The following is a 24,819-nucleotide window of genomic DNA, read 5'->3' as shown; positions in this document are numbered from 1 at the left end:
TCATGTGCACGCATATTCGTTTTCCTAGGAAACACTGGAGGTGTCCACTGAGAAGCAAAGCATGGCAAGTGAACGAGAAGGCAGTGCATAAAATTCTATTGCATTCCACTGTTAAATGCGAAACTTAAGCATTCTCCAAGCTTTTCACTTTTGCCTACACAGAAAAATTGTCATCAATTTATTAAAATGCATCTACAAACAGATGACAATTTTCGTCAATGCAAAAGTGAGGTACTTATTTCATGTGTTTGAAGTTTCATAGGAAACTCTCGAATTGCCATTGCAGCAGCAAAAACTCCTTTCAGTTAAATTTTAAGATCCTTTGGTGGTAAATAAACGTGGAACAAGATTTCTGCTTACTGTTTAGGTCCACTAAGTACAGATATTCGAAATCGAGAGCATTGAATATATGTGAAGTAACTGTTTGATAATATAGCGCATGCATTTTCAGGTGTACCTGTGCTTTGGCACAGCTAGTGGACGGTGTGAAAAAGGCTGCACAGCTTCTGAAAGAATGTTCTACTCGGAAATTTGCTTGGAAAAGCCCATGTTCTGGGCATGCACTAAGGTTAGATACATAAAAAAGTGGAGCAGTTAGTAGCTGGCTTCAAATAGTGGGATGACCAAGGTGAACAGTGGAAGTGCCTCAGACAGGCTGGCTGATGTTCCGATAGGTAGACATATCTTTGTCAAAGGCGCCTTGCCATTCTTGGCGTGTTTGTTTTAAGGGGGTTAGTACTGACATTCTTTCGTGTGGTGGCAGGTGTCCCTGTTGGTACTAATTGCCATCTGAAAAGAAAAAAAAAATCTAGAAAGCAGAAGAGTGGAGCCCTCACTTCATTTCAAGTTGCAATGATACAAAAGGTTCTCTTCTCAGAGGTAAGGAGAGAGGGGAAAAAACAGCAAAGTAGGAGCAGTGTGCTACAAAGTGGGAGCCGCTACAGGCACGATCGAAGGAAAGAGCATTGAACTTTGAAACTAGCAGACAGGCGCCACGTCCGGCTACCACAAAGGGTTGCCGACAATAGCCCCGTACGCCTATTCTCAAACACTTATAAATGAGAAGAATAACAAGAAAGCAATTTTGAAAGGGGGAAGAAGCAAGCGGTGTACTTTTGCCGTGCCAAGATGTCGACGGTAAGTGACGCTGGGTGGAGTGTCTGAAGAGCATATGTTTAATGAGGAAGGTCATTGGCGAAAATATGTTTCAAGCGTCACCGTAAGTAGCCTGCTCAGTGGGATCGCCTAAGTCATATAGTGGTAGATGTCATATAGTACTGCTTATCACTGAATGAATATGATGTGTACATCTTTATGTGGTCTCACTGGCCTATAAAGCATTGCTGGACAAGTACTTGCAAAGAGAGGCGTAACCGATGTATGAGTAATCCTCCAAAGTGTAGTTTTTTCTGAAACATCTAGGTACACTTGCAAAATTAATTCATGCTTTGTAATGAATACATTTTTTCAATGTTCTGCAGTTTAATCAGTGACTACTGTTGACACATAGTCTGTGAGTGGATAACATTTTTCATTGCTTTAGGTGCTCATCAAGCCAAAGGCTGAGATCCTCCCGAAGTGGCTGCGCTTTGTCAAGGGTATTGTTGAGAGCGAAGACATTCCCCTCAACCTGAGTCGAGAGATACTCCAGGACAGTGCACTCATACGCAAGATTCGCTCGGTTATTGTTAGCCGACTCATCAAGCATCTGGCACGCTGTGCTGAGAAGGAACTGGAGAAGTACAGCAGCTTTTACCGGGACTATGGTGTCTTCCTCAAAGAAGGAATCTTGGCCACTCATGAACAGGTGAGGTTGTCTTATGCCTAAAGAACCCTTGACACTGAAATTGAACCTTGAGTAGTCTGTGTTCTTTCGTTGTCCTGTATACATGTGCACTTCCAATGGATTATTAGTGGTGGGGGTTTGCTCTAAGATGACCACTGACACATGCTTTAAAAACAAATGAGAAAAGATGGCTGCACCACGTGACATTATCATTGGTATGATGTTGATCATGGCGTCCTGTAACATTCCACAAGTAAAACTAGTCTTGTCGACATCACAGAATATCTCTCTGCAGGACGTACACATACCACAGATGTCACCTGACATGGCTTTTCCTCAACCCATATGCTCTGTGGTCGGGCAGCTGGTTTTGTCTGCTCAAGCCTGGAATGCTTTTTGGGGCAAAGCTCCATAGAGCCTTGCCTTGTCGTCCGCGTCCGTCATGCTCTACAAAACCAAAGTTAAGCGCTTGCTCAACGAAAAAAGAAAACATTTGTGTAAAATACCGGCTTTATATTTCCACATTGAATATGCAGCACCAAGAGGACAACGAAGAGCTCGTGCAGCGAGAGAGAAAGACGAGGTTCTCATCCGATCAGTTTGCCAGTGTTCTGGTAGAATTAAAGTGAGTTGTCCTGTATTCAACTGTTGCTGTTTCTGCATTGTGACACTGGTGGAGGCGCTGGGTGCATGTTCGGAACGCCTGACAACAGCCCCGCATCTAGCCCAGAAAGACTTCCACGCATCGACACCCCCAATCACCGCAGCAGCCGCTGCCTTTTAGACCTCAGCCCGGAGTTCGGTCTATTGCCAGAAAGTGTGATTGTGCCAGAAAGCATGACGGCGCCTGGAAGCACTGGTCCCAACATGTCCAACCCAAGCACGACACAGGTGACTGTTTTGAACCCTCGACTTCCGGTTGACTTCCATGAAAACACATATGAGGACGCACATGACTGGCTCGAGGAATTTGAGCACACAGCAAATGTCAACGAGTAAAACGCCACACAGCAATCGGGCTACATGTATTTTCCGCTTCAAAACGGAGCCCGTACATTGTTTATTAATCGTGTGCGGTCGTCTTGGGACGAGTTTCGGCAGAAGCTTCTCGACACGTTCGCGAGCACCGAAATACAAGAAATCGCACGTCGTCTCCTCGAGTCATGGATTCAAAAACCAAATGAATCCGTTACGATGTTTGTTGAGGACATAGCGCGGCTGTTTCGTCGAGCAGATCCCAATATGCCCGAAGCCAAAAAGGTTAGCCACCTCATGCGGGGGCATTAAGGAGCAGCTGTTTGCTGGTCTCGTACGAAACCTGCCTACAAGTGTTGATGAATTCTCCTAGGATGCGACATCCATCGAACGTGCACTGCATCTACGCTACCGGTAGTATGACCACCCAACCCACAGTGCACCGATCAGCGTGGCAGCCACGACCACAGCAATGACACCCAACGAAGGTTCTTTGCGCCAACTGATACGAGAAGTCGTACAAGAAGAGGTCAAGAAGCTCGTCGCCAAACCGAATGACTGCGCGATTGCCTCAGTAACAGAAGTTGTGCGCCAGGAGATCAGGCAAGCGCTCTCGCTTCCTGAGCTGAAAACGAGCACCCCTAGGGCAAGCTATGCAGACATAGTCCGCCGACAACCACGGAACATGCCGACACCGCATCAGTACCACCAGCAACATCCGCCGACAGCGCCTTGGTACTACAGAGAAACTTGGACGCCGAGTCGGCCACCACTTCGCAAAACTAACATCTGGTGTGCCCCTGACCATAGGCCCCTGTGCTTTCATTGTGGGGAAGCAGGCCACATTGTTCGGTATTGTCCATATCACGTCGCAGGGTACCAAGGGTTTCCCACTATTCCCCGGCGCCATTTCACCGAAACGCCTGACGTCGACACGAGTGTCATGACCCCACGGGATGTTCCTCCTGTGTTGCGGTCGCGCTCACCCTCTCCTGGGCGTTATTCTCGATCCTCTAGACGGAGCACCACTGACATGCCAAGAGGGAGATCTCCTAGTCCACGCCGGGTGAAACTAAAAGCGGCGAACTCAGGGGGGAAGGTTGCGAATCGTTGTAGTGCTGAAAATCCCCCAATACTGCCGGGCGAAAAGACGCAAATTTTCAATGATTCGACGAAAGATGGGGTTGTTACTGCCGAAGTTGCAATTACGATTGACGGACATGACGTCATGGCATTGGTCGACACTGGTGCGGACTTCTCAATAATGAGTGAGAGTCTGGCAGACAAGCTCAAGAAGGTTAGAATAGAATGGACAGGACCGCAGATTAGAGGAGCTGGAGGGCAGCTACTCACACCTACCGGAAAGTGCACCGCAAGAATGAAGATAGAGGATGCATCCTTCGTTACAACTTTCGTTATTCTTTCCGAGTGTTGCAAACAGGCAATCTTAGGGATGGATTTCTTGCGTGAATATGGTGCCATCATCAATACACTGGACGGTGTACTGACCTTTTCAGCGGATTAAAGCGCAGCGCTACACCGAAAATCTCTGCAAGTCATTGACGTAGTGACTGTACCTCTGTTATCGTGCTGCCTTTTTTCGATTACCTGCAGCACGCAGCATACTGGAGAAGGAACCACTGAACAAGTATTGACGCTTCTACTCTCTCGCGGTGTTGCAATTGCGAGAAGTATCGTCAATGTTGTATGCGGTGAAGCGGAGGTTCTGTTGATGAATTTTACCAACGAGCGACGACACATTACACAAGGCACTACAGTTGCCTACTTCGATGCGATCACCGAAATCCGCGAGTGCTGTGTAGTACAACAAGACGCGCCACAATCCACGTCAACCCCACCACCTATTGACGTAAGCACGGATTTGTCACCAGCGCAGAGACAGCGTCTAGTAGATCTTCTTCACCAGTTCGAAGACTGTTCTTCATCGACCTCAAGGGTCAGTCGAACGCCACTAACGAAGCACCGGATAATAATGGAGGAGACGGCAAGGCCAGTACGACAGAACCCATACCTTGTAGCACCAAAAGAGCGTGAAGCAATCCAGGAACAAGTGAAGCTCGATGATGACGTCATCCAGCCATCAAGAAGCCCTTGGGCATCGCCGGTAGTGCTGGTTGAAAAGAAAGACGGAAGCTTGCGATTTTGTGTCGACTGCCGGAAGCTGAACCATGTGACAAAGACGTATACCCATTACCGCACATCGATGATTCACTCAACAGGCTGAGGTATGCACGCTACTTCTTGTCAATGGACCTCAAAAGTGGGTATTGGTAAATTGAGGTCGATGAGGGAGATAAAGAAGAAATGGCTTTTGTAACACCTGATGGGCTTTATGAAATTAAAGTCTAGCCCTTCAGATAGTGCTCAGCCCCCGCAACATTTCAGAGTCTAATGGATACCGTTCTGTCAGGCCTTAAGTGGCAGACATGTTTGGTCTATCTGGACGACTTCATTGTTTTTTCAAAAACATTTTAGGAACACCTGAGCCGGTTGCTATCGGTATTCAGAGCAATAAGGTCTGCCGGCCTGACACTAAAACCGGAGAAGTGCCATTTCGGTTTCAAGGAGCTCCAATGTTTAGGCCATATGGTGAGCCATGAAGGTGTTCGACCTGATCCCGATAAGATTGCGGCCGTCAGAAAATTTCCGGTGCCAACAGATAAGAAAGCAGTCAGGCATTTCCTTGGCCTATGAGCATACTACCGAAGGTTTATTGCCAATTTCTCACACATGGCCTCGTCGTTAACACGGCTCACAAGAGAAGACGTTTCATTCACATGGGGCGACGATCAACAAGTGGCATTTGACGATCTCCGACAACGCCTGCAGACACCGCCTGTGCTTGCTCACTTTGATGAGGATGCTCCTACCACGGTCTACACAGATGCCAGCAACGTTGGTTTAGGCGCTGTACTCGTCCAGTGGCAAGACTCGGTCGAGCGTGTGATCGCATATGCTAGTAGGACGCTTTCCCGCACTGAGTCCAACTACTCCACAACGGAAAAAGACTATCTTGCTGTCGTATAAACGGTTATGAAGTTTCTTCCGTACTTCTGCGGTCGTTCCTTCCACGTAGTCAGCGACCATCATTCCCTCTGCTGGCTGACCAACTTGAAAGATCCGTCTGGTCGGCTCGCACGGTGGAGCTTACGCCTTCAAGAGTTTGATATGATGGTCGTGTATAAGTCTGAATGGCAGCACGCCGACGCCGATTGCTTATCAAGGTCACTGATAAAGCGGAACGATGACACAGAAGACGACAACATGGCGTTTGTAGGAGTCGTTGACACCACTACGATTTCGTGCAAGCAAAAGGAAGACAGCGAATTGCTTCCCCTTATAGAATTTTTGAATGGCCGGACAACAACCGCTTTAGAAAATTTGCAAGGAGCCTGCCGTCATTCTGCCTACGTAGTGGTGTTCTCTATAAGAAGAACTTTTCTCCCAGAGGAAGCACCCACCTACTTGTCGTTCCGATGTCAATTCGTGAGGAGATACTTAGTGCTTGCCACGATGAGCCAACGTCCGGTCATCTCGGATACACACGCACATTGGCCAGAATCCAACAGAAATACTACTGGCCAAGACTTCCAGCTATTGTGAAACATTACGTGCGCACGTGCCTCGATTGCCAACGACGAAAATTGCCACCGTTAAAACCAGCTGGACTATTACAACCAATTCAAGTGCCCATGGTACCTTTTGCCCGAATTGGAATGGATCTCCTCGGACCATATCCGACTTTCCATGCTGGCAATAAGTGAGTAATACAGTCGAGCCCGCTTGTAACGAACCTGAGCGTGACGCAGCATTTGTTCGCTGTATCCCGAAGTTCGTAGTAAATGAAACACAGCTTTTAAAAAAAGTTGCCCGTGAAAACACAAACTTTTTATGTCCCCAAAAGTCCGTGATGCACATGTTTCGAATAGCAGAAGCGATAAGGGCGGTCTCGAGTTCATTTGAAACGGCAGGGTGCTCGTTTGCCGAGGCCTGTGGCATAAGCTGCATGAAGCACTGACTCCAAAGTTTCGTCGTTCTCGCAATCCGATTCTTCCAAATTGCTCTTGCCACGTACTTCATTCACAATGCCCTAATCAGTGCACGGTTCCGCAGTATCGGCATCATCATCAACCGTAATTAAACCATCGCAACAGATGTCCCACCCACTTTCCCAAGTCGGAGTCGACGACGCGCTGCCACAAATCGTCGCCGCAGTGGTCCTGTTCGGAAACTTCAGGATTGGCATTGGGCCTGACGTCGACGAAGTCGGCCTCGCGAAAACAGTTTTGCGTGCATGTAGCCCTCACCGCCGCCCACGAAATATTCACCATCTCCACAGCTGCATACTGGGACGTCCGAAGTGGCAAGTTGGCTGCCAGGTGGTCAACAGCTATAAGGAAGCGCTCCGCATTTCGGCATATAATGCGCGGATTTCGCTCAAGCCAAGCGGTCACACTTTTGACGTTTTGTTGAGTGGCAAAAAAATAGCGTGCCAGTCCTCCTGTCAACCATCATAACCACACACGCACATCAAGAGAGAATAAGACGTGCACACGCGACACACATGCCAGAACGTGTGAAACACCTCTGGGCCCGTTTCCAGTCAGAAAACGAAACTAATTCGAGCCAGCGTGGCGGGCGTCGGGGAGCGGTGGAGACGGGCGAAGAGATTGCGATCAAGAGAGGAGAGCAGACTTGCTAGAGAAGGGCAAGTAATTGAAATAAAGAGAGGGGAAGATGTGGCGGGAGGGCGACTTTGAAAACCAAAACACACGGGAAGGAGGCAGGTTGGGTAGCTTGCTTGAAAGGTCCGCAAAACTCGCACGTCGAAAAACTTGGAAAGAGTGCATGGCCGCCTGAATCGGTGCGCGCGGCGGTGTTAAAAGAATCGGCGGCCGTAGTCAAAATATTATTTTGTTGTGCCAGCGGGTTTGCGAGCCTCAATAACATGGATATTTCGCGATTCGTTTCGCGCAAATTAACAGCTGTTTTCGCGCCTCCGCACGGGTGCGGAAGGCATGCTGAGCCTAGTGCGAAGTGAGCGAGAACAAGCCCTACGTACGAATCGAATCACAAATTATCAGAGTCAGTGGGGTAGTGTACACGCGTGCACTAGACGCAGACTATCGGGTACAGTCAGTGGCCGACGATGTTGGCAAATGGTCTGGTTACTCCAGGCCGGCGACGCCAACGACAGTACCAGCGATCAAAAACAGGGTAGATAGCCGACCTGTCTTCGAAAGATCGGTGGCAGTGTGAAAACACAGGCCTCGTCTGGTGACGCGGGGTGCTCATAGTAGTGGGGGGATAAAGGACACAAGGGTGTGTAACAAAAAGCAGTCGGGGCATAGAGGAAGGAAACAACTTTCCTTCTTCCATGGGTTGGGGAGAGCGGCAACTAGAGGGTTACGGAGGCAGGGTCGGCGTTTAAAAATAAGAATGTATGCGCACCTCGCGGATGTCTGATCGGAGGTCGAAATTGGTTTCCTGTGAAGTCGGCAGACCGCTCACTCCGTTCGTTCGCTATAATCGATCAGTGGCGCTCGGAGACATTCGTTGTAAGTGCGATTTTGTGCCATTGAACCAATGTATATATTCACGGTCAGCGGATATTGTTCATTTTAAGCGAAAGTTCGTTTTAACTGGCGCCTTTATATGTGGGCTCGGCTGTGTATATATATATGTATATATATATATGCATATTTAATATACATATATAGGCAGGCATGGTGGTTGAGTAGCGTTGCAAGTAGTCAAGTAGATCCTCCGTGAGCAGTCACAACGTGGTTTATTTTGACGTTTCAGCCAGAGTCTGGCCTTCATCAAGATATATATTGTCACGGCTAAAGGCCGGGCAAGAGGACGACGAAGTGATGAGCGTGGGCTGCACCCACGGTTGTTCCGAAAAAGACGACGTCGAAGCGGCTGCTCCTTTGTTCTGTCAATACAGACCTTGTCTTTCCTAGTCGCACCCGCGTCCTGTATCCTTTTATTTTCACAACGCGACATTGGTGGAGGTGCTGGACTTCTCCAACTGATGCGTGGGACACCTGCGTGCCCTGACACCTCGAATCCGCCACCGCAACCCGTTCCTGCAGTGGATACTCCTGTCCACCGCTACAGTCGCCGATAGCGAGGCCTTAGTCCCGAGGCAATCCCTCTCGAACTTCTCCAGCAACATACCGTGCCTGGAGAAATGGATACTGGGGGGCCTTCACAGCTTACTGTTGAGCAGCCTCAAATTCCCGAGACCTTTCACGGTGACGTCTATGAAGACGTTGAGGACTGGTTAGCCTAGTATGAGCGAGTCGCCAAGGCCAACCGCTGGCCCACTGAACAAAAGCTATCGCGCGTCTACTTTGCTTTGGCAGACAGCGCTCGTACGTGGTACGAGAACCACGAGTCAACGCGGTCTTCGTGGGATGAATTTCGGCAGCAAATTCTCGGGACATTTGCAAACACCGACCGCCGGGATTCTGCTCTGCTGCTCATCGAGGCATGCATACAAAAACCAAACGAGAGCGTCGTCATGTTTGCGGAGAACATGACCCGCATATTTGGGCGGGCTGACCCCAAGATGCCTGAAAGTAAAAAAACTCCGACATCTGTTGAGGGGCGTCAAAGAAGAGCTGTTTGCTGGTCTACTACGCAACCCGCCAACAAGCGTAGCGAATTTATCAAAGAGGCTACGACGATCGAGCGAGCACTGCAGCAACGGCGCCGATACCACAACCAACCAAACAACACATCTCCCAGCCCCTCTGCTTTGACTGCGAGCAGTGAGTGTTCTCTGCGGGAGCTCATTCGTGAGGAGGTCCGAAACCTCCTGGTGACTCCGCAAGAAAATACCGTGGCTTGTGTTGCAGAAGTTGTGGGGCAAGAACTCCGCCAGGCATTTTCGCTGCCCGAATCGCTTTGAGACCAGTGGTCTGTGAGCCACGTACCGGCCGTTCGTCGATCCTCTTGTCACTGGTCCCGTTAATTAAGGAGGCGATCGCCGGGCTAATTTCAAGGGCCGGAGTAACGGCCCCTCGAACCGCACCACGAAAGCGTGGACAATTCAGAAGTGGTCCTATTTGGCGCGCCAGCGGACGCCAGCTGTGGCTCAAAGAACAAGTCAGAGCCGAGAGTTGAGAAACTGAACAAAATTATATTCTCAATTATGGCAGATCAAATCGATACAAAAATATGTACATTCGACAATAGATGAATGCGATATGTCACCAATCAAACAACAAACTACACAGTACAATCAGCCACACTCGAAACAACGGACACAAACAACAATACGCACTACAATGCAGTCGCATGCATCGAACAACCAAGACACTTAAAGACTAAAGAGTTCGAAAACTTATTCAGTCCAAAGTTCTTGGAACAAAAGTCTGAACGACACTCTTCCTAGAATCACTCACGCTAAGTCCAGTGCTGTTGTCGTTCCGCTGCCTCCGAAGTTTCTCTTCCAGGAAACCTCACGTCTTCAATTTGCCGCTCTCCAAGCTCCAAACTTCTTCGCCGGTAACACGTCGGCTTCCCACGCGCAGCTGTTGCCACGCGTCTTCGCTCGCTGGCGGTAGACACACACTCTTGCCTGTAGTTCGAGTCTTTACCCCTCAGGTGGAAATCCTCTTCTTCTCCTCCTTTGTCACTGAGGACAAAAGGCTTCGCCGACAAGACGGAACACCCTACGCACTCTGGCGTGAAATTCCTTCTTATCCTGCTTTGTCACTCAGGACAAAACCTTTGCCGACGACACGGTGGAACACCCTACGCACTCTGGCGTGAAATTCCTTCTTCTCCTGCTTTGTCACTGAGGACAAAACCTTCACCGGCTACACAGCGGAACACCCTTCACACTCTGGCGCATACTTCCTTCTTCTCCTCATCTCCCATCTCTGCTGCTCGGTTAAATACCTTCCGCGCTAGATTCCCTGAAAATTCTCATTGTTTCGTTGGCGTGATACGCAGCGAAGGCTGGGGAAAGCGCAAGACGGTTCGAGGGCCATCCACGACAGATGACGCAACTCTGCATCACCACGCCCCTTTCCATCGAGAACCTTCCAGGGCTTGCTCGGCCGCCGATGTGAGGAGGTTCGTCGGCGAACCTACGCTTTCGAGGGGAGAGGGAGGGCGCACCCAGGGAGTCTTTCAATGCTTGTTTTCTTCTTTATCGTTGACTTTGAAGCGTCTCTCCGGCACTTCGTCGCGAGAATTTGGCGGCGCGCCCTTTTTTGAGCGCTCAGATTGTGACACTGCCCCCCACTTTAAGAATATTATCTCATAATATTCAAAACCACACAAACAAGTGTGAACAGTCCCCACACTCTCAAAGGCTGTAACATAGTCCGTCGCTCATGACACGTCACATTCACAATAGATCACTCAATGCAATTGTACATTGCAATTCAATCTCACAACACACAGAATATAGCCACAGGTACATGAATACAACACTCTATCACATACTTCAAGCAATACAAATGTACAAAGGTGTGTCTTTACAACAATTGTAGAATCCTATACATCACATCACTGCAACAAACACTTTGACTCGCTTGACATACAATTGTGACACAGGATAGCAACAAAATTGACACAACATATCGCACTCAGCACTGCCAAACCTATTATGATTCGACCTCAGCACCTATCCTGTGTACTTTGAGCGGCGCTTGCGCCCTTTCTTGCAGTGCTCGCTCGATCTCTTCTTATTGTTCTTGTTTCTGTTCCGATTAGTCCTTTCCAACGACGGTACCTGAGGCGGCGTCTCAGCCATCGTTGTCTCTTTTGACCCCGTTAACGGGTCTTAACGTTCAACCGATCCTGTCCGGTTATTCACCCGCTTGTTCATGTCACGACATTGGGCCTGGCTGGCCGACTTCGTCACTTTTACACTGTCGGTCGGTTGAGGTCGTGTCGACGTAAGTCCAGCTGCCCAGCACGTTCTCTCGTTCAACACGATCATCTCCGGATTCACTGTCTCTTGCACCCAGGCTTCACTTTGGGCTCGAGTGAGATCCGTCCCGAGATTTTTCTCCGCTGTATCTCGCGGTCCCTTTGTCGGCGGGGGCTCCATCTTCGGGTCTTCCCCCAAACATTCTGAATCATTCGGCCCTCGCGCCCCGTCGATGTTTCTGATGACGAGGTCGTACAGGGGGGTCGTCATGCATAGAGCAGTAACCTTCCCGCTGAAGTACAGGGTTTCAACCTCAATCTCTGCTTCGGGAAGCATCCGAATCGTACTGTCAATTAGACAAACTGGTTTCGTTTTGCCTGTTAACTCACATTTTCGTACCAATTTTCTCCGCACGATAACAGTTTAGCTACCGGTATCTCATAACATCATGATCTTCTTGTCCGCAACTCTTCCAGGCAGCGTTGGCATTCCCTTCGTAACACCGGTTGGCCGTTTTGTCATTACAGCACCCACAATAGGAAGTTTCTCCCCATTTTTTATATCTACGAATCCGTCGGTGACAGCATCACCACCGGATTTCGGTGCTGCTAGCACACAGGATACCTGGTGAGTTTGACTCACTCCGTTACAACATGCGTCTGCTTTGTGCCCTGTCTGACCACACTTGAAACATTTTACAACCGTAGGGCTCGTAAAGATCGTTCGTACAACCGTAGGGCTCGTAAAGATCGTTCGACAGCTGGTCGCGCGATGACCCACTCGGTTACACAGAAAACATCGCGGAACACTCTCCGGTGCACGCTTCTTTTGTTCGGGTGCCGATTTCTTTGAATCTTCGGGACCCTCCTTCTTGACTTTGGCCAAATTAGTTCCACCTTGCGCTTACAAGAATTGATCAGCAAATTCGAGCATGCCTTCAAGGGACTCAGCCTTCCTCTCTTTCAAGTACAGCGACAGGCTTGAGTGGCAACTAGTAAGAAATTGCTCTATAATTAGGAGCTCTCTAAGCTCATCATACTCCTGCGCTGTGCCTGAAAGTTCGATTCATCTGTCGAAATAATGGCTAAGTCGGGCGGCGTACTGGGTAGCCGTCTCACCATTAGCTGGCTTTCTGGTCCGAAACCTGTCTCGGAAACCTTCCACAGTAAATCTAAATCGCTTCAGTAAAGCAGCTTTCACCTTTGCCTAGCTGGCTGCATCGGTCGGCATCAGCCTACCATACACACTGAGCGCTTCACCACTCGAGCAGGTACCTAAAGCAGTTGCCCATTGATGTTCCGGCCAATTCCGGCTCCTCGCAATCGTCTCAAATCCGTGAAGTTACGCGTGTAGGTCGTCCTTCCTTTCATCAAACGCTACGAGCAGCTTGCTTGGGTTCAAGCGGAAGCCATGTTCCTCTCGTTCGCTGCTTTCAACTCTAGCTTGGACCAGAGTTTTACTTCGCTGTTGCAAACGGAGCCGCTCAAGTTCCATCTCGTGCTGCCGCTGCCTTTCCCTTTATGCCATCTCTGCTTCTCTTTCTTCTTTCAGCTGACGCTCCTTCGCCTCTCTTTCTTCTCTCGCTCTTTCGGCTGCCAACTTTTCTCTCTCCAGCTCCAACTTCAATTGCTGCTCTCTTTCTTCTTTCGCTCTCTCAGCTGCCAACCTCTCTTTCTCCAACTCAGCTGCCTTTTCTTCCTTGGCTCTCTCAGCTGCCAACCTCTCTCTCTCTCAACTCGGCTGCTTTTCCTTCCTTGGTTCTCTCAGCTGCCAACCTCTCTCTCCAACTCAGCTGCTTTTTCCGCTTTGGCTCTTTCGACCGCCAACCTTTCTTTTTCCAACTCAGCTGCCTTCTCTTCTTTGGCCCTCTCTTTTTCTTCTTTTTCCTTCTGGCTTACCCACTTCCGTAGTTCGGCGCCAGAAAGGCCCATCTTCTCATCAAGAGCTACTAACTTTTCGAGATCCATGGTGTCTCGCAAATAAAACCTTGCCGCGTGCAAAAAGTATCTGCCTAAATCAGTCTATCGGAACACTCTCCTGCACTCGTTAACGAGAACACTCAGCAACACACAAAATCGTTCCGATAGCACTATCAACAACTCGAGGCTCTTTCTCACTACTTTGGACACACTGTGCACTAAAAGGTCCTGTTGCAGATGCCAGATTGTCACTGATCCCATTAATTAGGGAGGCGATCGCCGGGCTAATTCCAAGGGCCGGAGTAACGGCTCCCTGAATCGCACCACGAAAGCGTGGACAATTTAGAAGTGGTCCTACTTGGCGCGCCAGCGGACGCCGGCTGTGGCTCGAAGAACAAGTCAGAGCCGAGAGTTGATAAACAGAACAAAATTATATTCTCAATTATGGCAGATCAAATCGATACAAAAATATGCACATTCGACAATAGATGAATTCGATATGTCACTAATCAAACAACGTACTACACAGTACAATCAGCCACACTCGAAACAACGGACACAAACAACAATACGCACTACAATGCAGTCGCATGCATCGAACAACCAAGACACTTAAAGACTAAAGAGTTCGAAAACTTATTCAGTCCAAAGTTCTTGGAACAAAAGTCTGAACGATACTCTTCCTAGAATCACTCACTCTAAGTCCAGCGCTGTTGTCGTTCTGCTGCCTCCGAAGTTTTTCTTCCAGGAAACCTTGCGTCTTCAATTCGCCGCTCTCCAAGCTCCAAACTTCTTCGCCGGTAACACGTGGGCTTCCCACGCGCAGCTGTTGCCACGCGTCTTCGCTCGCTGGCGGTAGACACACACTTTTGCCTGTAGTTCGAGTCTTCACCCCTCAGGTGGAAGTCCTCTTCTTTTCCTCCTTTGTCACTGAGGACAACAGGCTTCGCCGACAAGACGGAACACCCTACGCACTCTGACGTGAAATTCTTCTCCTGCTTTGTCACTGAGGACAAAACCTTCGCCGACGACACGGCGGAACACCCTAGGCACTCTGGCGTGAAATTCCTTCTTCTCCTGCTTTGCCACTGAAGACAAAACCTTCGCAGACTACACGGCGGAACACCCTACGCACTCTGGCGCATACTTTCTCCTTCTCCTCATCTCCCATCTCTGCTGCTCGGTTAAATACCTTCCGCGCTAGATTCCAGAAAATTTTCGTTTCGTTGGCGCGATACGCAGCGAAGGCTGGGGAAAGCGCGAGACGGTTCGAGGGCCGTCCGCGACAGATGACGCAATTCTGCATCACCACGCCGTTTTCCATCGAGAACCTTCCAAGGCTTGCTCGGCCGCCGATGTGAGGAGGTTCGTAGGCGAACCGACGCTTCCGAGGGGAGAGGGACGGCGCACCCAGGGAGTCTTTCAATGCTTGTTTTCTTCTTTATCGTTGACTTTGAGGCGTCTCGTCAGCGCTTCGTCGCGAGAATTTGGCGGCGTGCCCTTTTTTGAGCGCTCGTTTTGTGACATCCCTCCAGTGACGTACAACTCGACACCACTGGCTTATCGCGACGTCAGCCAAGGGCCTTACAGTGAGCTATGGGCCTCAGCTTCCAATCCGCCGCTGCCGTATCCACAGCCTAACGTACCTATGCAAACTTCGCCGACGTACACTCCGCTATCTGCATCTTGGTCGCAAAGAATGCCCACCAGTCGACCATTCATTCGTAAGACGGACTTGTGGCGCACCATCGACCGTCGACCACTTTGCTTTCACTGCAGAGAAGCCGGCCACGTTTCCGCATTCACGTTCCACGTTTTCCGCATTTGCCCATATCGTGACCATAGACATCAAACCTTTCTACAAACCTCCCCTCGTGCTTATTTCGACAACCGCCGTGACAGCAGTGCAGGCCCGCTAGCCCAGCAAGCTGATGTGCCGTATCGTCGACCCCGCTCTCCTTCTCCTGCACCTAACTTGCCGCAGCAGCGCAGTTACGTGGAGGTGACCAGTGGCAGATACCCTAGCCCTCGTCGGGGAAACTAACAGCAGCGAGCTTTGGGGGGGAAGGTTGCCGCCAGTCGAGATGCTATCACACCCCCAACATCTTCACTATGACGCGATACGACGGATGATACCACGGATTGAACCACGGACGATACCAAGGACAATACGACGCCACTGACATCAACGGAAATCGTAAGCGCCCATCTAGACAATTGTATAGACGGACGCCCAGTAACAGCGCTGGTAGATACTGGCGCGGACTTCTCTATTATCAACCGTATACTCGCCGACTGCCTAAAGAAAGTCAGAACAGTATAGACGGGCTTGAACATAAGAACCGCAGGGGGTCAATTAGTAACGCCTACGGGCAAATGTACTGCTCGAGATAATATCGGCAGTTCAGATTTCGTTGCTACTTTCGTAATTTTATCGGAGTGCTGCAAAGACCTGATTTTGGGCATGGACTTCCTGCGTGAATGCGGCGCCGTTATCAACATTCCTGAGAGATCGGTTACGATCTGGATGGCCGCAGGTCAAGTTTCGGATGAGCCCTGTACAGACCAGCGACGTGAACCTTTGCGCGACTTCGATGACGTGATCGTCCCGCCGCGGTCGAGGGCACTCGTGGCTGTGACATGTCACGCGTCGAGCAATTCTGAAAACATCGCCGAGCAAATTCCAACACTGCTATTCAGTCATGGTTTATCTATCCCAAGAGGCGTCACGAACATAAAATGCGGACAGACGCACGTCCTTGTTACGAACTTTAGCTCTGAACGCCGACATCTGATGAGGGGCATGGCAGTCGCGTACATGGAAGAGCTCGCCGAGATGACAGACTGCCTAACTCTTGAGAAAGATAATTCAACTTATCTGCACCCCGTACCTCTATCTATTGATATTGGCCCAAGTTTGCTGCCGGCGCAGAAGCAAAATATCCTGCAGCTTATTAACCAGTTTGAAGATTGTTTCTCTTCGACGTCCAGGGTCCGTCAAATGCCACTGACGAAACATCGTATTATAACGGATGACATGACCAGACCCTTCAGGCAAAACCCGTACCGGGTAGCTCCACGGGAATGTGAAGCCATCGAAAACCAAGTGCGACAGATGCTTGAAGATGACATTATTCAGCCGTCGAAAAGCCCTTGGGCTTCGCCGGTTGTATTAGTGAACAAAAAATGATTGATTGATATGTGGGGTTTAACGTCCCAAATAGTGAACAAAAAAAAAAGGACGGCACCTTACGCTTCTGCGTGGATACTGCAAGCTGAATCAGGTGACAAAAAAAAAAAAAGACGTCTACCCACTTCCGCGTATCGACGATTCACTCGATCGACTGCGGCAGGCGCATTATTTCTCGTCGATGGATCTAAGGAGTGGGTATTGGCAGATAGAAGTCGATGAAAGAGACCGGGAGAAAACAGCTTTCGTGACACCTGATGGCCTTTTTGAATTTAAGGTACTTCCATTTGGCTTGTGCTCAGCACCGGCAATGTTTCAACGGCTAATGGATACCGTACTATCGGGCCTCAAGTGGCAGATGTGCTTAGTGTATTTAGATGATGTCATCATATTTTCTGCCACATTCGACGAACACGTCAGGCAACTGCACTCAGTATTTCAAACTACCTGTTCCGCCAGACTAACACTTAAGCCAGAAAAATGCCACTTCGGCTTCGAAGAGTTTCTGTTCCTGGGGCATCTTGTCAGCAGTGAAGGTGTACGGCCTGACCCTGAAAAAATAGCTGCCGTTACGAATTTTCCAGCGCTAACTGACAAAAAGGCGGTCAGATGATTTTTAGGACTGTGTGCGTACTACCGACGCTTCATTGAGAACTTCTCGTGCATTACCTCGCCGTTGACCCGCCTTACCAGAGAAGACGTCGCATTCGTATGGAATGAAAAGCAGCAAAAATCATTCGACGAGCTGCGGCAACATCTTCAGAAGCCACATGTCCTCGCGCTCTTTGATGATGACGCCCCGACAACAGTGCACACCGACGCTAGCAATGTCGGCTTAGGAGCTGTACTCGTGCATTGTCAGGATAGCGCTGAGCGAGTAATTGCGAGCGAGCGCTGAGCGAGCAGAACTCTTTCAGGTGCGGAAGAGAATTATTCCACCATGGAAAAAGAGTGCCTTGCCGTAGTGTGGGCCGTTATGAAATTCCGCCCATATCTGTATGGTCGTTCTTTTAATGTTGTCAGCGACCATCACTCCCTCTGCTGGCTGACAAATTTAAAAGACCCTTTAGGACGGTTGGCGCGCTGGAACCTGAAGCTTCAAGAATTTGACATGACGGTGGTCTACAGATCAGGGAAGTGACATTCAGACGCCGATTGCCTTTCCGTGCGCCATACGAACCTGCAAGGTAGAAGATGATGATACAGCATTTGTCGGAGTTGTAAACACGGCTACTGTCGCACAGCTGCAACGAGACGACCTGGAACTAGAACCCATATTTCGTTTTTTGGAGGGTCACACTTCAACTGTACCTAGACTGTCTGCGAGAGGGCTTTCGTCATTTTGCTTGCGCAACGAGGTCCTGTACAAGATGTACTTTACGTCACACGGAAACGACTACTTGCTTGTCGTGCCAACATCTCCAAGGAGTGAAGTACTACGGGCATGCCACGATGAACCAACATCCGGCCACTTGGGTTACACACGCACGCTGTGCAGAGTGAGGCAGAAATACTACTGGCCAAGACTGGCGGCGACCGTTCAACACTATGTTCGGACGTGCCTTGATTGCCAGCGCAGAAAAGTCTCACCAGTCAAACCAGCAGGCCGCCTCCATCCTATTGACGTGCCTGTTACTCCATTCGCTCAAATCGGAATGAATCTTTTGGGCCCGTTTCCCACCTAATCGGCAGGTCACAGATGGATTATAGTAGCCACCGACTACCTCACTCGTTATGCCGAAACCAAGGCTCTGGATAGGGGCACGGCAAGTGAAGCAGCCCGATTTTTCATGGAAAATGTGGTGCTGAGGCATGGCGCTCCGTCAGTGGTAATAACTGACAGGGGAACTGCATTCGCAGCCGAGCTATTACAGACAGTTTTAAGACTTAGTGGCACATCCCACCAGCGAACAACAGTGAATCATCCTCAAGCGAATGGTCTTACGAAGTGTCTCAACAAGACACTTGCGGATATGCTCTGCATGTACGTCGATGTGGAGCACAAAAACTGGGACGAGATCTTGCCGTATGTCACGTTCGCCTATAACACGGCTCATCAAGAAACAACAAGAACAATGACATTCCGCCTTCTTCATGGTCGTGAAGTCACCACTATGCTCGATGCCATGCTGCCACATGAGTAGGAAAACGTCGAGACGGATGTTGATTATATCACCCAGCTTGCGGAAGAAGCCCGACAACTTGCACGCCTACGTATTAGTCGCCAGCAGGACTACGATTCAAGACGGTACAATCTTCGTCACCGACTAGTCTCATACGAGCCAGGAGAGAAAGTTTAGATATGGACTCCTATTCGGTGCCGTGGCCTCTCAGAAAAACTCCTAAGACGGTACTTCGGGCCCTATAAAGTTCTACGGCGTTGCCGTGACATTAATTATGAGGTTGTTCCTGATACTGCGCACTCATTAAGGCGTCGAAGATGTGCTCCAGAAGTTGTGCACGTTGTTCGGATGAAACCTTATTTCTCCGAATGAACTCGTGCGTTTCCAGCGAGTACGAACCACTTTAACTATAAAGCATCGGAACGATGCTTACTTGAAAGGGAGGCTAATGTCACGGCTAAAGGCCGGGCAAGAGGACGACGAAGTGATGAGCGTGGGACGAAGTGATGAGCGAAGTGATGATATATATATATATATATATATATATATATATATATATACAATATTAATGAGATATAACAGACAGTAATGCCAAGGAATGTACAGGGGAAGTTATTATAACCAATGGAATGTAAATAAGAAGAAAGAAAAGTGGATGAAAAAATTACCAACTGTGAGCAGGAATCGAACCTACGACCTTCGAATTACGCGTTCGATGCTCTAACCACTGAGCTATCACAGCGGCCCTCCCTCCATCCACCTTTTTGGGTTTATCTGTGAATTTAGAAGTAGGAGCGACAGTCAGTGCCATCTATAAGCCAAACAACAAGTGTGAAAACACTCTTATGCGCATGTTTGGCGTCACGTAGCACGTGAACTTATTATGAGCGGGCAGCTGATTAATTGTCCCTCTTATACAACCTAAACACACCAAGTCTGTCAGTACGAGACCCTCGTTCAATGAAATAAGGGAAAGAAGTGTATGCCTAAGGGCTCGTTTTTCCGTGTTTTAACACAATATTAATGAGATATAACAGACAGTAATGCCAAGGAATGTACAGGGGAAGTTATTATAACCAATGGAATGTAAATAAGAAGAAAGAAAAGTGGATGAAAAAATTACCAACTGTGAGCAGGAATCGAACCTACGACCTTCGAATTACGCGTTCGATGCTCTAACCACTGAGCTATCACAGCGGCCCTCCCTCCATCCACCTTTTTGGGTTTATCTGTGAATTTAGAAGTAGGAGCGACAGTCAGTGCCATCTATAAGCCAAACAACAAGTGTGAAAACACTCTTATGCGCATGTTTGGCGTCACGTAGCACGTGAACTTATTATGAGCGGGCAGCTGATTAATTGTCCCTCTTATACAACCTAAACACACCAAGTCTGTCAGTACGAGACCCTCGTTCAATGAAATAAGGGAAAGAAGTGTATGCCTAAGGGCTCGTTTTTCCGTGTTTTAACACAATATTAATGAGATATAACAGACAGTAATGCCAAGGAATGTACAGGGGAAGTTATTATAACCAATGGAATGTAAATAAGAAGAAAGAAAAGTGGATGAAAAAATTACCAACTGTGAGCAGGAATCGAACCTACGACCTTCGAATTACGCGTTCGATGCTCTAACCACTGAGCTATCACAGCGGCCCTCCCTCCATCCACCTTTTTGGGTTTATCTGTGAATTTAGAAGTAGGAGCGACAGTCAGTGCCATCTATAAGCCAAACAACAAGTGTGAAAACACTCTTATGCGCATGTTTGGCGTCACGTAGCACGTGAACTTATTATGAGCGGGCAGCTGATTAATTGTCCCTCTTATACAACCTAAACACACCAAGTCTGTCAGTACGAGACCCTCGTTCAATGAAATAAGGGAAAGAAGTGTATGCCTAAGGGCTCGTTTTTCCGTGTTTTAACACAATATTAATGAGATATAACAGACAGTAATGCCAAGGAATGTACAGGGGAAGTTATTATAACCAATGGAATGTAAATAAGAAGAAAGAAAAGTGGATGAAAAAATTACCAACTGTGAGCAGGAATCGAACCTACGACCTTCGAATTACGCGTTCGATGCTCTAACCACTGAGCTATCACAGCGGCCCTCCCTCCATCCACCTTTTTGGGTTTATCTGTGAATTTAGAAGTAGGAGCGACAGTCAGTGCCATCTATAAGCCAAACAACAAGTGTGAAAACACTCTTATGCGCATGTTTGGCGTCACGTAGCACGTGAACTTATTATGAGCGGGCAGCTGATTAATTGTCCCTCTTATACAACCTAAACACACCAAGTCTGTCAGTACGAGACCCTCGTTCAATGAAATAAGGGAAAGAAGTGTATGCCTAAGGGCTCGTTTTTCCGTGTTTTAACACAATATTAATGAGATATAACAGACAGTAATGCCAAGGAATGTACAGGGGAAGTTATTATAACCAATGGAATGTAAATAAGAAGAAAGAAAAGTGGATGAAAAAATTACCAACTGTGAGCAGGAATCGAACCTACGACCTTCGAATTACGCGTTCGATGCTCTAACCACTGAGCTATCACAGCGGCCCTCCCTCCATCCACCTTTTTGGGTTTATCTGTGAATTTAGAAGTAGGAGCGACAGTCAGTGCCATCTATAAGCCAAACAACAAGTGTGAAAACACTCTTATGCGCATGTTTGGCGTCACGTAGCACGTGAACTTATTATGAGCGGGCAGCTGATTAATTGTCCCTCTTATACAACCTAAACACACCAAGTCTGTCAGTACGAGACCCTCGTTCAATGAAATAAGGGAAAGAAGTGTATGCCTAAGGGCTCGTTTTTCCGTGTTTTAACACAATATTAATGAGATATAACAGACAGTAATGCCAAGGAATGTACAGGGGAAGTTATTATAACCAATGGAATGTAAATAAGAAGAAAGAAAAGTGGATGAAAAAATTACCAACTGTGAGCAGGAATCGAACCTACGACCTTCGAATTACGCGTTCGATGCTCTAACCACTGAGCTATCACAGCGGCCCTCCCTCCATCCACCTTTTTGGGTTTATCTGTGAATTTAGAAGTAGGAGCGACAGTCAGTGCCATCTATAAGCCAAACAACAAGTGTGAAAACACTCTTATGCGCATGTTTGGCGTCACGTAGCACGTGAACTTATTATGAGCGGGCAGCTGATTAATTGTCCCTCTTATACAACCTAAACACACCAAGTCTGTCAGTACGAGACCCTCGTTCAATGAAATAAGGGAAAGAAGTGTATGCCTAAGGGCTCGTTTTTCCGTGTTTTAACACAATATTAATGAGATATAACAGACAGTAATGCCAAGGAATGTACAGGGGAAGTTATTATAACCAATGGAATGTAAATAAGAAGAAAGAAAAGTGGATGAAAAAATTACCAACTGTGAGCAGGAATCGAACCTACGACCTTCGAATTACGCGTTCGATGCTCTAACCACTGAGCTATCACAGCGGCCCTCCCTCCATCCACCTTTTTGGGTTTATCTGTGAATTTAGAAGTAGGAGCGACAGTCAGTGCCATCTATAAGCCAAACAACAAGTGTGAAAACACTCTTATGCGCATGTTTGGCGTCACGTAGCACGTGAACTTATTATGAGCGGGCAGCTGATTAATTGTCCCTCTTATACAACCTAAACACACCAAGTCTGTCAGTACGAGACCCTCGTTCAATGAAATAAGGGAAAGAAGTGTATGCCTAAGGGCTCGTTTTTCCGTGTTTTAACACAATATTAATGAGATATAACAGACAGTAATGCCAAGGAATGTACAGGGGAAGTTATTATAACCAATGGAATGTAAATAAGAAGAAAGAAAAGTGGATGAAAAAATTACCAACTGTGAGCAGGAATCGAACCTACGACCTTCGAATTACGCGTTCGATGCTCTAACCACTGAGCTATCACAGCGGCCCTCCCTCCATCCACCTTTTTGGGTTTATCTGTGAATTTAGAAGTAGGAGCGACAGTCAGTGCCATCTATAAGCCAAACAACAAGTGTGAAAACACTCTTATGCGCATGTTTGGCGTCACGTAGCACGTGAACTTATTATGAGCGGGCAGCTGATTAATTGTCCCTCTTATACAACGTAAACACACCAAGTCTGTTAGTACGAGACCCTCGTTCAATGAAATAAGGGAAAGAAGTGTATGCCTAAGGGCTCGTTTTTCCGTGTTTTAACACAATATTAATGAGATATAACAGACAGTAATGCCAAGGAATGTACAGGGGAAGTTATTATAACCAATGGAATGTAAATAAGAAGAAAGAAAAGTGGATGAAAAAATTACCAACTGTGAGCAGGAATCGAACCTACGACCTTCGAATTACGCGTTCGATGCTCTAACCACTGAGCTATCACAGCGGCCCTCCCTCCATCCACCTTTTTGGGTTTATCTGTGAATTTAGAAGTAGGAGCGACAGTCAGTGCCATCTATAAGCCAAACAACAAGTGTGAAAACACTCTTATGCGCATGTTTGGCGTCACGTAGCACGTGAACTTATTATGAGCGGGCAGCTGATTAATTGTCCCTCTTATACAACCTAAACACACCAAGTCTGTCAGTACGAGACCCTCGTTCAATGAAATAAGGGAAAGAAGTGTATGCCTCTAAGGGCTCGTTTTTCCGTGTTTTAACACAATATTAATGAGATATAACAGACAGTAATGCCAAGGAATGTACAGGGGAAGTTATGTACAGGGGAAGTTCCTGCTCACAGTTGGTAATTTTTTCATCCACTTTTCTTTCTTCTTATTTACATTCCATTGGTTATAATAACTTCCCCTGTACATTCCTTGGCATTACTGTCTGTTATATCTCATTAATATTGTGTTAAAACACGGAAAAACGAGCCCTTAGGCATACACTTCTTTCCCTTATTTCATTGAACGAGGGTCTCGTACTGACAGACTTGGTGTGTTTAGGTTGTATAAGAGGGACAATTAATCAGCTGCCCGCTCATAATAAGTTCACGTGCTACGTGACGCCAAACATGCGCATAAGAGTGTTTTCACACTTGTTGTTTGGCTTATAGATAGCACTGACTGTCGCTCCTACTTCTAAATTCACAGATAAACCCAAAAAGGTGGATGGAGGGAGGGCCGCTGTGATAGCTCAGTGGTTAGAGCATCGAACGCGTAATTCGAAGGTCGTAGGTTCGATTCCTGCTCACAGTTGGTAATTTTTTCATCCACTTTTCTTTCTTCTTATTTACATTCCATTGGTTATAATAACTTCCCCTGTACATTCCTTGGCATTACTGTCTGTTATATCTCATTAATATTGTGTTAAAACACGGAAAAACGAGCCCTTAGGCATACACTTCTTTCCCTTATATATATATATATATATATATATATATATATATATATATATATATATATATATATATATATAGATATATATATATATCCTGCAAATGTTGTAGGCCCGTGTGCTCAGATTTGGGTGCACATTAAAGAACCCCAGGTGGTCAAAATTTCCGGAGCCCTCTACTACGGCGTCTCTCATAATCATATGGTGGTTTTGGGACGTTAAACCCCACATACAACCATATATATATATATATATATATATATATATATATATATATATATATATATATATATATATATATATATATATATATATATTGAAAAAGGGTTTATTGGCGACTGTTGCGACGGTGGTCCTACGATGAAACACGATCGGACAAGAGCAACGGTCGAGCAGATGCCGGCGATGATCAGCACGAGCCGAGCGAGCGAAGCCAAGCACCCAGTACCCAAGCGGTGGCGATGTTGTTTGCCAACGATGCGTTTTCTTCTTCACAATTTGCCCCCGCCGAAAAAGAGCCATCCTGGCGACCTAAGAGTCTGGAGGCAGAGGGCTATGATATGGCTTAAGGCGGG

General features: G+C 47.7%; 1 protein-coding gene and 10 non-coding genes across 11 annotated transcripts in view; 2 read left to right on the top strand and 9 right to left on the bottom strand.

The window, feature by feature from the left end:
• Trap1 (TNF receptor associated protein 1) overlaps positions 1–24,819 on the top strand; it is a 109,568-nt gene that overhangs the window by 63,616 nt on the left and 21,133 nt on the right. Inside the window, exon 5 of the mRNA XM_037419202.2 lies at positions 1,544–1,807. Coding sequence (XP_037275099.2) covers positions 1,544–1,807 — 264 coding nt within the window. The remainder of the gene's footprint in view (positions 1–1,543; positions 1,808–24,819) is intronic.
• TRNAT-CGU (transfer RNA threonine (anticodon CGU)) lies at positions 19,580–19,652 on the bottom strand. Its single transcript has one exon. It is a non-coding gene; the product is annotated as a tRNA-Thr (tRNA).
• TRNAT-CGU (transfer RNA threonine (anticodon CGU)) lies at positions 20,035–20,107 on the bottom strand. The gene has a single exon. It is a non-coding gene; the product is annotated as a tRNA-Thr (tRNA).
• Positions 20,490–20,562, bottom strand: TRNAT-CGU (transfer RNA threonine (anticodon CGU)). Its single transcript has one exon. It is a non-coding gene; the product is annotated as a tRNA-Thr (tRNA).
• TRNAT-CGU (transfer RNA threonine (anticodon CGU)) lies at positions 20,945–21,017 on the bottom strand. The gene has a single exon. It is a non-coding gene; the product is annotated as a tRNA-Thr (tRNA).
• On the bottom strand, positions 21,400–21,472 carry TRNAT-CGU (transfer RNA threonine (anticodon CGU)). Its single transcript has one exon. It is a non-coding gene; the product is annotated as a tRNA-Thr (tRNA).
• Positions 21,855–21,927, bottom strand: TRNAT-CGU (transfer RNA threonine (anticodon CGU)). Its single transcript has one exon. It is a non-coding gene; the product is annotated as a tRNA-Thr (tRNA).
• Positions 22,310–22,382, bottom strand: TRNAT-CGU (transfer RNA threonine (anticodon CGU)). Its single transcript has one exon. It is a non-coding gene; the product is annotated as a tRNA-Thr (tRNA).
• On the bottom strand, positions 22,765–22,837 carry TRNAT-CGU (transfer RNA threonine (anticodon CGU)). The gene has a single exon. It is a non-coding gene; the product is annotated as a tRNA-Thr (tRNA).
• Positions 23,220–23,292, bottom strand: TRNAT-CGU (transfer RNA threonine (anticodon CGU)). The gene has a single exon. It is a non-coding gene; the product is annotated as a tRNA-Thr (tRNA).
• On the top strand, positions 24,033–24,105 carry TRNAT-CGU (transfer RNA threonine (anticodon CGU)). Its single transcript has one exon. It is a non-coding gene; the product is annotated as a tRNA-Thr (tRNA).

Source organism: Rhipicephalus microplus, chromosome 6 (genome assembly GCF_043290135.1).
Source record: "Rhipicephalus microplus isolate Deutch F79 chromosome 6, USDA_Rmic, whole genome shotgun sequence".
In the NCBI taxonomy this organism is placed as follows: Eukaryota; Metazoa; Arthropoda; class Arachnida; order Ixodida; family Ixodidae; genus Rhipicephalus; species Rhipicephalus microplus.
Note: the sequence above shows the minus strand (reverse complement) of the source record. Positions and strands in the feature narration are given on the sequence as shown.